The sequence below is a fragment of the Grampus griseus genome, assembly GCF_964374135.1.
Source record: "Grampus griseus genome assembly, chromosome: 11".
NCBI classification, from domain to species: domain Eukaryota; kingdom Metazoa; phylum Chordata; class Mammalia; order Artiodactyla; family Delphinidae; genus Grampus; species Grampus griseus.
Window position 1 is genome coordinate 80290973 of NC_139005.1, and position 14982 is coordinate 80305954.

Here is a 14982-nt window from a genome sequence, read left to right on the forward strand (position 1 = left end):
GTGGGGTATTCAGAGAAAAATCTTCAGTCCCCTTCCTGTAGGGTATAAGTCTGGCTGGCAAGTTCTACGAAGATATCTAGGCAGAGATGTCAACACTTGGAATATAGACTTTCTCTTAAATTCCCTATTTTCAGAATGGTGACCCTGCTCTCAACTGTGTTGGGTGTAGATTAATCCTCTTTTCTTCAGCCAGAGTAGGGCAATCTGGATGGCAGAGTAGGGGAAGGGATTTCAAGGGACTTTCGATGATTCCTCCTGTGTTAGCTCCATCTTTACTGGAAGGTGCTAGGCCCAACACTTCCTGAGCCTTTTGGGGGTTCTCTGGTGTGAATTGGGCTACTTCTTGGCTTTCTCCACTGTGAGCTCAGGATTCAATTTTAAGGAGTCCCCTTATCACTTGTCTTTTTTCTTTCTAGCCTTTATAGTTTTGTCGCTCTAATATCTTCCTCCATTCTCCTTTACTTTGTGAATTATGCCTAGAGAGAAAAATTCTCTTTACTGTTGTTTTACGTGGGTTTTGGGAGGGTGTGGAGATGAATGTATGTGTTCTATCTTCAGAACCCTGTTTCTTTCAGTAACGCTATTGTCTCTACTCACCTGTGCTTGAAACATGGGAATAATTTGTCTTTTCACTTAAAATGTATTTATTGATCATTTACTGAGTACTTACTATGTGCCAGATTCTGTACTAGGCATCTGGTTTTTTTTTTTTTTTTTTTTTTTGCGGTACGCGGACCTCTCACTGTTGCGGCCTCTCCCGTTGCGGAGCACAGACTCCGGACGCACAGGCCCAGCGGCCGTTGCTCACGGGCCCAGCCGCTCCGCGGCATGTGGGATCTTCCCAGACTGGGGCACGAACCCGTGTCCCCTGCATCGGCAGGCGGACTCTCAAACACTGTGCCACCAGGGAAGCCCTAGGCATTTGGTTTTTAAATACTTAAAAAAAAAAAAAGTATAGTTCCTGGCTTGAAGTTGTTCAGGGTCTAGCTGGGGAGAAAGGTAAGTGAATAGGCAAACCATGAAAATGGTAACAGTATGTGGAGGGGGCTCAGAGCAGGCAGTGGCTCTGTGGGGGAGTGTGCAGGCTCCTGCTGCTGCACCCAGACTGCACTTGTTCTCGCTTTTCATTGTCTGTGCTTTTCCATTTTGTTCTTTAGCTTATGGTGACCCCTTAGCCTAGACCCTCTGGTATTTTTTGGTATTGAAATCCATCTTAAGTCCATCTTAAGTTGGTATAAAGTAGGCTGATCTTCTGGGAGGAGAGTGAGGTGGCCCCCTCTGCAAAAAGTGTTTCCTCAAGCCCATGGCTCTGGTAAAGCATTCCCACTGTGCTGTATCTTTTCCTCTCAAATGACACATCTGGCATATCTTGTGTTAGAGTCATTTATATGTTTGTCTTACCTCCTTTACTGGCCTATAAACTCCTTGAGAGTAGTGTCTATATCTGATTCACTTATATAATCTCGAAGTGACTAGCATCGTGGTTAGTAAATGTGTTCAAGATGATACACCTTTGCTGTGTCCCTTCAAATTGAGTTAAGGCTTCTCAGAACTCAAAAGAAAAACAAGTTAAAAGTCTTCAGGGGCAGGATTTTGATTTCAGGTATGGGTATCAGAATGTGATTGTAGAGCACTAACAGCAGGGGACAGACATTGCTGCACTCCTGGTAAGAACTGCCGTGTTTGTGGCAGCTTTTACTGTTAAGCCAGTATCGTTGGCTGGTTCACACTGATACAGTGACGTTTACTAAGCAGAGGTCTTGAAAAATGATTCTGGATAAGAGCATTTCAAGGTCAAAGTCTTGTAAAGCTTTTATTTTCCGAGAGGATGAAGAACCATAAAATTATTTCCTGTCCCAAATGGCTCTGTAATCTTCTAAGTGTTTTATAGCATATCATGTTGGTAAGCATGTGTTTTTCAGGCCTTGATGATAAACTGTTTCAAAATGTGAGTTTTATTTAAAAATTGCCATTTGAACCACACAAGGACCAGGGTTCACATGGGCCTTGGATACAGTGCAGTGACTTGCTCAAAATGAAATGCTGGTATGTACTTGGTCCCTCAGTATGTGGAATTTCATCACTCCTTGGATAGTGGCTAAGGTCAGGTCCACATGCAGAAGATGTAGTTTAGATAGATGTAGTGAAATTGGGTTGTGTTAGTTTTCTTTTTCTTTCTTAAATCCAGGCAATGATTGCTTTGTTTTTCGTATTAAGAGGGAAACAGAGTGTGATCTCTCATATAATCTGACTGATGTGACTGAAGCTTCTGGCACTGATGTTCAGATTTTCTCTCTTCAGTGTCAAGGAGGGCTAACTACTTTAGATGTCTCTTTTGGTTCATCCAGTTTACCTATAGTTATTGCAAGGGGAAAGGTTTTGGTTTTGGCTGTATTTCTAGTGTACATAATCTTTAAACTCAAGAGAGATGTAAACGTGTGCCTGGCCAGTCAAATCGGGTTTTACCCTGGGAGCTGTGCTTTGGAAGCTGAGTTAAAGCCTGAGAAGCAGCTTTTTTTGTTTTTAAATCCTTTTCCTTGGCCAACCCTTGGTCTGTGTATGGCAGCCATTATCATTCTGTGGAACTGGGACACTGCTCAAGGCCCAGGGGAGTGAAGATGGATCTTCTTGAAGACCTTTGTCATTTGGGCTGCTCAGGTGGCTCTGTTAGCGAGTGAGGTTTAGTCTTTCGTATCCCATTCCTCAGGATCCAGTTGTTTTAGAGCCCTGTCTGACCCCACCAAGCACACAAGGTGGCTTGCTTCCTTTCAGCATATTTTTGTTTTCTATTTTCAGGGACTTCCTTATGTCTCTGATGCTCTGCTAGGTTATAACTCAGCTTGGGGGGGGGGGGTGCCTGTGTGTAGTGTCTGTGCTGTGCATGTGAAGCAAACCTCATGCCTGGCCCAGCAGAGGGCAGCCGTGGCAAGTCGTGAGTCTCTTCTTTCTTCCACGCTCATTCTTGCTGTCAACACCTGATCTTTAGCCTCCTCCACACCATGCAAGGCTCTTTTAACATTTTGTGTAGTTTTACATTCTGCATTTTGGGCAGTGCTCTTAAGTTTTTTCTTTTTACGAAGGTGCTGAATGAAACTGGAATACTTAATTTAAAAGCCTTATGAAAAGTTATGCATAATTAAAAATAAGTCATTAGATGAACTGAATAATATGTGTGACATTTAGGCCAGGTGGAATTCTAGAGGTGTGATTTGAGATCAAAACAAACTTAAACTTTTTTTATTTTTGTAATTTGAAGCTTTGGGATGTGAAATCAGCAAACGAGAGGAAGAGCATTAATGTGAAGCAGTTCTTCCTAAATTCAGAGGAGCCTCATGAGGATATGGAAGTGATAGTGAAATGCTGTTCATGGTCTGCTGATGGTGCTAGGATAATGGTGGCAGCAAAAAATAAAGTCTTTGTAAGTACCAGTATTTTAAAAAGCCAAAATTAAAAAGCCAAATTTAGTCTAATTTAAAGAAAATTGAAACATCTAATTGATTTTTGCATTTTATACTGTTTATTGATATAAAGTATAGCTGAACGAGTTTGGGCAGATGCTCTAACCTCCCATAGTTCTCAGAACTATGCTTCAGGGAATGTCCATAGGCCTTGTGAGGAAGGGTCTCCATGGTCACGGGTTTGGGAAATATTATGTATTACTTTCCGCTATTAGAGGTACTTCAGTGTGTACAAACATATTTAAGGACTCCGGAGTCCTACAATAAAGAAACAATTTATGTTGTTTAACCAGTGTTTCTCAAATTTATCTAAAATATGGATGGAATGCTTTCTGCATTACTCTCCCCCCTTTCCCCCATTTGAAATACATTGGTTTAGGTGATTTTCGAAGTTATTTCTTAGCTGTAAAATTTTATGATTTGGTGACTGAGAGAAATACTTATCAACAACTGAAGAAGTTTGTGAAATTTCTATGAAGTAAATGAGGAAGATATGCAAAGAAAGGTAAATGGCAAAGAAATGTTTCTTCTTTATTCAATTCAAGTGATAGTTTACATTTGTAGTATTCAGAGTGCTCTTACGTGTAATTTCTTTTGATATAAATATACAAAGGGCACAGCAGATTGTAATAGCCCTATGATAATAATGAGGCAGCTGAGGTTCAGAGAAGCCAAATAATGTATCCAAAGTTACACAGTGATTAGGAGAGCTGGGTCTTCTAATTTAGGGCACAGTGCCATTCCATTCTGATGGTAATTTTAAAGACTTAAATAAGAGATATTACAAGTTTATTCTGTTTTATTTCAAGCTTTATTGAGGTATAATCGACATATTATAAAATATTTAAAGTGTATAACGTGATGATTTGATAAACGTATACTGTGAAGAGATTCCTCCCATCAAACCAATTAACACGTGTCAGCTCATGTATTTGCCTTTTTTTCTTTTTCTTTCTTTTTTTTTGTTGAAAACATTTAAGTTCTACTCTCTTATACTATGCAATGTTATCAACTATAGTCACCATTTTATACATTAGATCCTCAGACCTTATTTATCTTATAACTAAAAGTTTGTATCCTTTTATCAACCTCTCCCTATTTCCCCCACCCAAGAGATTACAGTTTTAAAGAACACAGTTGAAATATACATATAGTTGGGGCCTTCCCTGGTGGCACAGTGGTTAAGAATCCACCTGCCAATGCAGGGTACACGGGTTTGAGCCCTGGTCCAGGAAGATCCCACATGCTGCGGAGCAACTAAGCCCGTGCGCCACACGGACTGAGCCTGCACTCTAGAGCCCGCGATCCACAACTGCTGAAGCCTGTGCGCCACAACTACTGAAGCCTGCGCACCTAGAGCCCATGCTCTGTAACAAGAGAAGCCATCACAATGAGAAGCCTGCGCACCGCAACTAGAGAAAGCCTGCGCACAGCAACCAAGACCCAGTGCAGCCAAAAATAAATAAATTAATAAAATAAATCGAAAAAAATATATATATACTTGTATAAAAACTGAGGGGCCATTTATATTATTATTATTGATCTAGTAGTTATGACCCTTGGATCTTGGTTGCTTATAGGTTTTTACCCCTTTAGCAGGAAACCAAAGAAAAATATCTCCTTTTGTCTTTAAGTATGTTAAAGTCTGTAAGAACAGAAAGGAACCACTACATTTACAAGATGTGAAGATTTGTAAAATTTGCCATTTTAACCATTTAAAAATACACAATTCAGTGGCATTAATTACATTCACAGTCTTGTGCAGATATCACTACTTTTACAAAATTTTTTCATTGTCCCAAACAGAAACACTGTAACCAATAAGCAGTAACTCCCTATTCTCTCTCTTCAGCCCCTGGTACCTCTAATCTAAACTATGAATTTGCCTTTTCTAGATATTTCATATAAGTGGAGTCGTACAATATTGATCCTTTTGGGTATGGCTCATTTCATTTAGCATAACATTTTCAAGGTTCATTCATGTTGTAGCATGTGTTAGAACTTCATTTCTTTTTATGGCTGAGTAATAATCTTATATGGATATACTGTATTTTGTTTATCCATTCATCTGTTGTTGGGTTGTTTTCACCTTTTGGCTGTTGTGAATAATGCCACAAGAACTAGTGTACAAGTATCTGTTTGAGTCCCTGCTTTCAGTTCTTCTGTGTATATACCTAGGAGTAGAATTTCTGGGTCGTATGGTAATTTTATACTGGGCTTTTTGAGGAACCACCAGACCTTTCCATAGTGGCTATACCATTTTCTGTTCCCACTAGTAGTGTACAAGGATTCCAATTTCTTTACATCCTGCCAACACTTGCTTTTTTTCATTATTAAAAATTATAACTGTCATATTAGGTGTAAAGTGACATCTCATTATGGTTTGGTTTGCATTCCCCTAATGACTAATGGTGTTGAGCAAAATTTGAATGTTTAAAATTATCTGTCCAGTGAGAGAGGAAAATAATTTTATATTGTGTGAAATGCTTTCCTGTTTTAAAAATCTATAGGCCAACTCTTTATTTTACCATGCTAAAATAAAGCTACCCTAAGATTACCCTTAACTACATATAGATTCCAGTTCTTACTCTTTGGTCTCTTTATTCTTTTCCTCTATTTCTTTCCAATTCTCTTGTGTTATTAGCCCACTCCTATTATTAGGTCTTTTTGCTACCCAATAATTGGGACAGCTGCCTATTCTATACTTGCCAAGTTTCCTCTATGACTGTCAGCCACTAATTTTTAAGAACAACTTGTCCTGGGAAGCATTTTAAGTATGATTTCCTTTCATTTATTGTTGGCCCCTGATGCCATGCTGCTTACCGTCTATGTGTGCTCACAGGGCTATGCATTCACAAAACATTTTCATGGCTTCCGCTGGAAACTTTTTTTTTTCCTTCCTGAAGACTATGGCTTGGCCTTAAATCGTTATACTGTATATTGGTATAAACGTTTTTATCATTTGGCAAAAACTTTGGAAGAGTATATTCATCATGTAAACATCTTTCAAAAATTGAAATGAATTACTCAAAAATAGCTTTTTTTGGTTCAAAAATGGGAAAATGATTGATAATGGAGTAATTTAGGCTCTGAAGAGAAATAGAAATGATTGAACTAATTTCATTTTAGTGAGCCTCTGCCCTATATTATTTTGATCATCTTCATTTATGAGTAGGCATTTTCTCTTTTGAATAAATGAGCATTAGGGAGAACTGTTCTGTATATTAATTTGGCTAGTCCATTCATGTATTCACAAAGGTTTTATTTCTCCCTAGGCTAGCACGATCATCTGTGATAAGTTTTCCTTTATAGGAAACATGTTTCAGGATAAGCAGTATTTAAAAAGTATATGTATATTAATTTATATCTTTTTAATGAGTTAATAATTTTGCCAATTATCAGTAATTGTAGTATTTTTTTTAGGACTTATACTCTATGTTTGAAATGGGAGGGTATTCTTTTAGAAATAAATTTAGATTCACTTTGGGTATAGCTTATCTTTTAACATATTTACTTTTATAGATATCTCTCTATTTTATGTTGACAGCTGTTTGACATTCACACTAGTGGCCTGTTGGCAGAAATCCACACAGGCCATCATAGCACTGTCCAGTACTGTGACTTCTCCCCCCATAACCATCTGGCAGTGGTGGCTTTGCCCCAGTACTGCGTGGAGGTGAGTAGTTGAATTTACTCTGTGAAGTCTGGGTCTTCAGAGGTACAAGGATGACAAAGAATGGGTTGCTTAAACCATTAACTGCTGAGGATGTTTGCTTGAGATATTATAGAGTGTTTTCTTCATAGCATAATGACCTTTAGCTTTAGGATATTAAGCCGCATTAACAGCTTTAATACTTTAGCAGTGATTGAAGAATTGGTTTGACAGTAAACAGAGAATGACAGACAGCATCATTCACCAGGCATTTATCGAACTGTCAGTATGTGCCAAGGTCTGGGGAAACAATGGCATGACCATTGGTTTCCTAGGCAGAAACATGGCATCTCTTAAATATGGGTACAGACTCTTCTGTAAAAGAAATGATGAGAAATGAGTCCAGTTCACATTTCTTAGATCATTGAGAAAGGTAAGATGGAAGTTAAAATTAGAATTGGTTAACCTAGAATTTTCATTGCTAAGCACTAATGAATAAAATGATTTCTTGTTTATATTTATAATTTTGCCCTTAACCTGATGGATTTTATACTCAGTGTCTATACCTAGAAGAATTCTACCCAGTGAGTTGCTGTATTAATTTTTTCAAAAGCAATGAATTCCCTGATATTTTTTCTCCATAGATGGATTAGTTTTTCCAAGCTTTGTTACTACTCATTCCTTGAGTTTATCTTACCACCAAGTAATTTGAAGCCCCTTGTGATTACAGTCCAAGAAGATGGGTTTGGGCCTTTATTTGGAAAATAGGGAAATTCATTTGGTTCACAGGCTACCTTCAAAGGAAGCTTGACAATGGCAAGCACTTCTTCAGTGTTCTGAGCCTGTTTCAGTGATTTTTTAGTGAGTTCACCAACCTTGCCCTATACATGAAGGTATGGCTGGAGAGTGGCTGAGCTATATAGCCCTTCAGCATGGAGATACAAGCAAGATGAGAGTGAGTGGATAAGCTCTGTAAGCTCCTCCTAATTCTGAGTACAGCAGTGCAACTAACACTGAATAACTTCCCTGTGAGAATCTTCCCATTGGAAGCAGAGGCAATGAGTGTGAACGAGCTCCAGTCCTGTTTGCAGCAATGGGAGAGAGTAGGTGCTGTGGGCAGTGTTCTCTTCAGCAGAGGTCTTGAATCGAAAGATTCAGAGCTACTAGGAGATCTCACACCTTACCCGTAGATCCTCAAGGTAGGCATGCTTGGAAATTTCCCCTTCCTGGGTTTTGTCTGGATTTTAGGAGGAGTGGAGGAGCAGCCCTTCTTGTGGCCTTTCCTGTCACTTCTAAAATCCTTACCCCTTGCTATTCTTAAAAATCTCCTGGAAACATTGTCTTTCTTCTTGAAATATAGGGACTTAGTTTTGGAGGCTGTGAGTGACAAAGAAATGAGAGAGAGCAAGAAGGGAAGAGAAAGAAGGATTTTCAAGGGAGATTTTTCAGTTGTGGAACCACTTTCATTTCTGGCCTTTAGCTCTGTATGTCCCAGATTGGACTCCAGAGATAAGGCAGAGAAAATTTCACATAACGAATTGGTAACCATAGAACTCACTGATTGAAAACTACTGGGCATGTGATGAAGTACTTGTTTTGTCCATGCTAGTTCTGAAATCATAAAGTAGGTCTGTAATTCAGAATGTAATGAGAGGAACTCAGGCACATATGGTACTTCATTAGACTGGAATATATTTGAGTAATTTGCAGCAGAACTCAGGACAAAATACAGCCAGGCTAGTGATAGACATTGACAATTTGTAATAAACATGAATAACAGGAGAAGTATATACATGTACAATTAGCACATTCATTTGTTTTAGGGTTTTGCAGTCATTTGAAATGAGGATTAGATGACAGTGGAAAGTAAAATATGGAAACCACTTATGTTCATCCTATTATTTTTTTAGATTGATTTTTAAAAAATGGATAAAACGTTTGTATGACTCCAAATCAAAGCTTTATAATAAATTTTATTCAGGGAAGTCTGACTTTCATCCCTATCCCTTCCCTGCCACTCTCCCTCCCTACCTTCTGAAGGTAACCGTTTTTGTCTTAACATCCTAATGTTTCTTTTTGCATGTATAAACAGATATCTATGTGTATAATATATAGCCTTATATATCCATCTATATATATATCACATCTCTAGAGTCACATTTTTTATCTCATTTAGTATAGCTTGCATATATATATATATACATATATATATATACACAGAGAGAGAGAGAGAGAGAGAGAGAGCGAGAGAGAGAGAGAGAGAGAGAGAAACATATATACCCTTCTGCAGAAATGTATATACCATTCTTTGCTTTTTTGGTGTAAACAACATATCCCAGAGACTAGTCGTTATCAGGGTGTTTTTCTCATTACTTTCTTAAGATTGCATATTATCCCATTTTGTGATTAATGCAGTTTATTCAGTTAGTTCCCTATTGATGGTCATTTGAGTTGTTTCCAGTTTTTTGCTGTTAAAAATAACAATGCAGTGAATAATCCACACAAGTTATTTTGTATTTTTGCTAGTGTATTTTTGGGCTATATTCATGGAAGTGGAATTGCTGGATCATTCTTGCTATTTTTAATATTCTTGATATATTCAAAATGCTTATGAATGTGATTTCCTATTTGTTGTGTTTATTCTGTAGTTGTGGAATATGGACTCATGTTTAAAAGTAGCTGATTGTAGAGGACATTTAAGTTGGGTCCATTGTGTGATGTTTTCTCCTGATGGATCATCATTTTTGACGTCTTCTGATGACCAGACAATCAGGGTGAGATATATTGAGATTTTCATTTTAGACATTTAATGATGGTAAGCTAAATCTCCTAGTTAAGAAATTGATGGGAAGTATTGAGGGAAGTAAAACAGGAAACTGCTGGTTTCATATTTATCCTTGAAAAGAGCTATTATGTGGACTATAGCAGTCTCATTCATTCAGTACATGTTAATTGAGTGTTACCATGGTCCAGGTGCTGGAGAAGTCCAATGATTAAACTGTATTTTGGTTAATTTAAATATATTATATTTGAGTCCTCAGAGTAACTTTTGACTCTTTCCATTACCGTGAATTCCCACATCCAATTACTTGCCAATTCTAATGGATTCTATTGATACCTTTCCATTTTCTATCATTTCTTTCTACTTTTCCACTTCAAGTTTAGGTGCTCATTAGCTGTTGCCTTTCTTGTATTAGCCTCTGCTACAAGTCTTTTCTTTCTTGGTTTTTTACATGCTGCTTGCAAGGTATATTCCTCATGTACAATACAGTCATGTAATTTTTTTTTTTTTTGCCAAGTGGCTTGCAGGAGCTTAGTTCCCTAACCAGGGATCGAACCCGTGCCCCCTGCAGTGGAAGCATAGAGTCTTAACCCCTGGACTGCCAGGGAAGCCCCCAGTCATGTCATTTTTGCTCAAAACAGATAGTAGCTCCCTTGTCTACCGAAGTATTGGGTTGGCCAAAAAGTGCCTTTGGTTTTTGAGTAAAAATAAGACACATTTTTCATTTTCATCAAGAACTTTGTTGAACAACTTATTCACCCTTTCGTTCCACTACCTTCTGCCATTTTTCCAGGCAACTTCATAACTGCATCTTCCCAAAACTTTTTATCTTTTTGAGCAGAGAACTGTTCCAGGTGCCTTTTACAGTCTTCCAGGGAATTGAAATTTTTTCCATTAAGAGAATTTTGTAAAGACCTAAGTAAATGGAAATCCGAAGGTGCAACATCTGGTGAATACGCAGATGAATCAGAACTTTCCAGCCAAGCTGTAACAGTGTTTGCCTGGTCATCAAAGAAACATGTGGTCTTGCATTATCCTGATGGAAGATTATGTGTTTTCTGTTGACTAAGTCTGGACGCTTTCCGTTGAGTGCTGCTTTGATTTGGTCTAATTGGGAGCAGTAATTCTTGGAATTAATCGTTTGGTTTTCCAGAAGGAGCTCATAATAGAGAACTCCCTTCCAGTGCCACCATATATGCAACATCACCTTCTTTGGATGAAGACCAGCCTTTGGTGTGGTTGTTGACGGTTCATTTCATTTGCCCCACGATCTCTTCCGTTTCACGTTATTGTACAGTATCCACTTTTCATTGCCTGTCACAATTTGCTTTATTAATTAATTAATTAACATCTTTATTGGAGTATAATTGCTTTACAATGTTGTGTTAGTTTCTGCTGTATAACAAAGTGAATCAGCTATACGTATACATATATCCCCATATCCCCTCCCTCTTGCGTCTCCCTCCCACCCTCCCTATTCCACTGCTCTAGGTGGTCACAAAGCACAGAGCTGATCTCCCTGTGCAATGCAGCTGCTTCTCACTAGCTATCTATTTTACATTTGGTAGTGTATATATGTCAATGCTACTCTCTCACTTCGTCCCAAACGGAATGTTTCAGTAGAGAATTGCATGTGGAAATATGATCAAGAAGGTTTTTTTCACTTATGTGGAACCCAAACATTAAAGCAGTGAACATATTCAAGCTGGTGCAGGTGATTTTCAACGCTTGATTTGGATATTTTGAGTATGTCGGCTATCTCCCGCATGGTATAACGTTGGTTGTTGTCAATTAATATCTCGATTTGATCGTTATCAACTTCAACTGGTGTACCCGACTGTGGAGCATCATGCAGAAAGAAATCTCCAACACGAAACTTCGCAAACCATTTTTGACACGTTTGGTCTGTCACAGCACCTCCTCCATACACTGCACAAATCTTTTCTTTTGTGTTTCAGTTGCGTTCTTTTTTTTTTAAATAAATTAATTTAATTTATTTATTTTTGGCTGTGTTGGGTCTTCCTTGCTGTGCACGGGCTTTCTCTAATTGCGGTGAGCAGGAGCTACTCTTCGTTGTGGTGCATGGGCTTCTCATTGTGGTGGCTTCTCTTGTTGCGGAGCGTGGGCTCTAGGCACATGGACTTCAGTAGTTGCAGTACACGGGCTCAGTAGTTGTGGCTCACAGGCTCTAGAGCACAGGTTCAGTAGTTGTGGTGCATGGGCTTAGTTGCTCCGCGGAATGTGGGATCTTTCTGGACAAGGGCTCGAACCTGTGTCCCCTGCATTGACAGGTAGATTCTCAACCACTGCACCACCAGGGAAGCCCTTGGTTGCGTTTTTACCTTTTTTGAAATGATAAAGCATAATATGCCCAAAATGTTGCTTTTTTCTTCCATCTTCAATATTAAAATAGCTACACAAAAATTCACCAATTTTGATAAGTCTTTTTTTTTTAAATGCATGCTGATATGGCAGTTGTCACATATAGTCTAATAAAATTGTTTCGAATGAAGTTAAAGACACCTAAGTGCTACTAGAGCCATCTTACGGAAAAAACTGAACCTTTTGGCCAACCCAACAAATACGTACTCCAAAGTCTGCCATTAAACTTCTCTACAGTACAGCCTATTCTCTACCAGTCTGTCTTCTGTTTTATTCCTACAAGTAACCTACACTGAATTGCTCACATTTCCCCAAACACCCCGTACTTCCCTGCTTCTGTACTTTTGCTTATGTATTTTTTTAAAGGTATTTAAAAAATATTTTATTTATTTATTTTTGGCTGCGTTGGGTCTTTGTTGTTGTGCAGGGGCTTTCTCTAGTTGTGGTGAGCAGGGGCTGCTCTTCGTTGCAGTGCACGGGCTTCTCATTGCGGTGGCTTCTTTTTTGCAGAGCACAGGCTCCAGGTGCTCGGGCTTCAGGAGCTGTGGCTTGCGGGCTCCAGAGCGCAGGCTCAGCGCTCCGCGGCATGTGGGATCCTCCCGGACCAGGGCTCGAACCCGTGTCCCCTGCATTGGCAGGCGGATTCCCAACCACTGCGCCACCAGGGGAGCCCTATGTGTTTTCTTACATTTGGAATAACCTACTTCTCTGTATCTTTCCTTGTCGAAAACCTAACAGCCCTACAAGTCCCCTCAAGCTTTCAGTGAAGCCTTTCCTAGTATTCCATTTGGGGAAATGTCTTTCTCCTTTAATGCTATGTGACTGTGTGTCATTTTCTTATGGTACTTATCAAATTGTGCCTTAAATTTAAGCACAGAGTTTTCTTTTTAACATCTTTATTGGAGTATAGTTGCTTTACAGTGGTGTGTTAGTTTCTGCTGTATAACAAAGTGAATCAGCTATATGTATACTTATATCCCCATATCCCCTCCCTCTTGTGTCTCTCTCCCACCCTCCCTATCCCACCCCTCTAGGTGGTCACAAAGCACCCAGCTGATCTCCCAGCACAGAGTTATTTTAAAACTCTTTACCACTAATGCTTCACTGCCCCTCAGACTTGTTCACACATCTTAAATTATAAGCTCTTTGAGGCCGGAGACCCTGGTTTGTCCCTGTAGCATCTAATACAGTGTTTTGTACAAATTTGTGTTTAGCTAAAATTTGTTTAGTATTTACTGTATGCCAGACATTGGGCAAAGTACTGTGCCTGTGTTAATTTGCTAATTCTCATAGCAATCCTTTTTTGCAACTGAGGAAACAGTCACAGAAAGGTTAAGTCAGTGCTGTTTAAAGTGCCAGTCTCAATAAGGTTGAGCCAGAATGTAAATCAATGCACTGCTTCCTTCATCAAGAAAGTCTTGTTTAAAAAAATCAACTGTATCATAAGCATACTGTTAACAGTGTGTTTAGTGATATAGCTGATTTGCTCCTTATCTTGGTATCAAGCAGTGAGAAACAGCAGGAGGTCCTTATCTTTGAGCAGCACCAGGTTAAGTAATCTGCCCAAAGTCACAACTTTCAGTAGAACTAGAATTCCTACTAAGGTATTTTGATTCTAGCATTCATTACTCTTAATAATAACTGCTTCTTCCTATACTATGTAATTAATAAATTTTTATTGTTGAATTATAATCTAATTGAAAATTTTCTAGCATTATAGGCATTTGGAGAGTGAGGTATGATTGTATATTGTTTTTAAGACTAAGACTTGTCTTTGCATTATTTCAGAGAATGCAGTTATCTTACTTTAGTATTTTAATTTCTTAATCAGCTCTGGGAGACAAAGAAAGTATGTAAGAACTCTGCTGTAGCGTTAAAGCAAGAAATAGATGTTGTGTTTCAAGAAAATGAAGTGATGGTTCTTGCAGTTGATGACATAAAACGTCTGCAAGTGAGTATTTTTTAGAAAATAGTTGGAAAAAGTGTTTTGATTGAACTCTCAATTCAAAATTTTTCTTGTTTGTTTTTGGACTTGATCATGCGTAATTATATAGTATATGACAGATGATCAGTAGGTATCAGTTTTATAGATATGTGGGTCTTGAGCTGAGGCTCACATATGCTAGTATTTAGAATTAAAAAAGGTGATACCTTGCTTTACCTCATTCCTCTCCTGTTAGTAACTGGAAGACAGGGGGCAAGAACATGTGAGAGAATGAGATGAGATAATGGAATGGAACTAGAGTGAAGAGAGAAATGGAATAGAGAAGAGGAGAGGGAAATAGAGGGAGCACGCACATGAAAGGTGTGAAATGTAGCAAGAGCTTGAGACAGACTGACAGGGTAGGATGGAGTTTAACAAGTTCTAAAGCTGCAAAGCTCAACTTGATGTAGTAGAGGGAATAGTGACTGTTCACTGAGGAGACCAAGGTACAAGTTCAAGCTTTATCGTCAGCCAGTTCTGTGATGTTTAGTAAATAGCATCACTTCTCTGAACCTCACTTTCTTCACCTGTAAGGTCCTTTTCATTTTCAAAAATCTGTAAGCTGCTTTATAGTGTCAAGGTGGAATCCAAACTCAGGAAGCAGAGATCTGGGAATAAATTGTCTATGGCGTGTGGTAATTTCTTCTCATCTGCTGTGTGGGTCAGAGTCAAGCTGTGAGACTCCTCTAAATATGGCTTGTTTTGTATTTTACAAGTTTTACTA

At 38.7% G+C, this 14982-nt stretch overlaps 1 protein-coding gene across 1 annotated transcript in view; it reads left to right on the plus strand.

The window, feature by feature from the left end:
- Positions 1-14982, plus strand: part of APAF1 (apoptotic peptidase activating factor 1) — a gene marked incomplete at its 3' end in the record, with an annotated part of 88896 nt that overhangs the window by 49489 nt on the left and 24425 nt on the right. Inside the window, exons 17-20 of the mRNA XM_082666383.1 lie at positions 3257-3418; positions 7006-7134; positions 9759-9884; positions 14106-14225. Coding sequence (XP_082522509.1) covers positions 3257-3418; positions 7006-7134; positions 9759-9884; positions 14106-14225 — 537 coding nt within the window. The remainder of the gene's footprint in view (positions 1-3256; positions 3419-7005; positions 7135-9758; positions 9885-14105; positions 14226-14982) is intronic.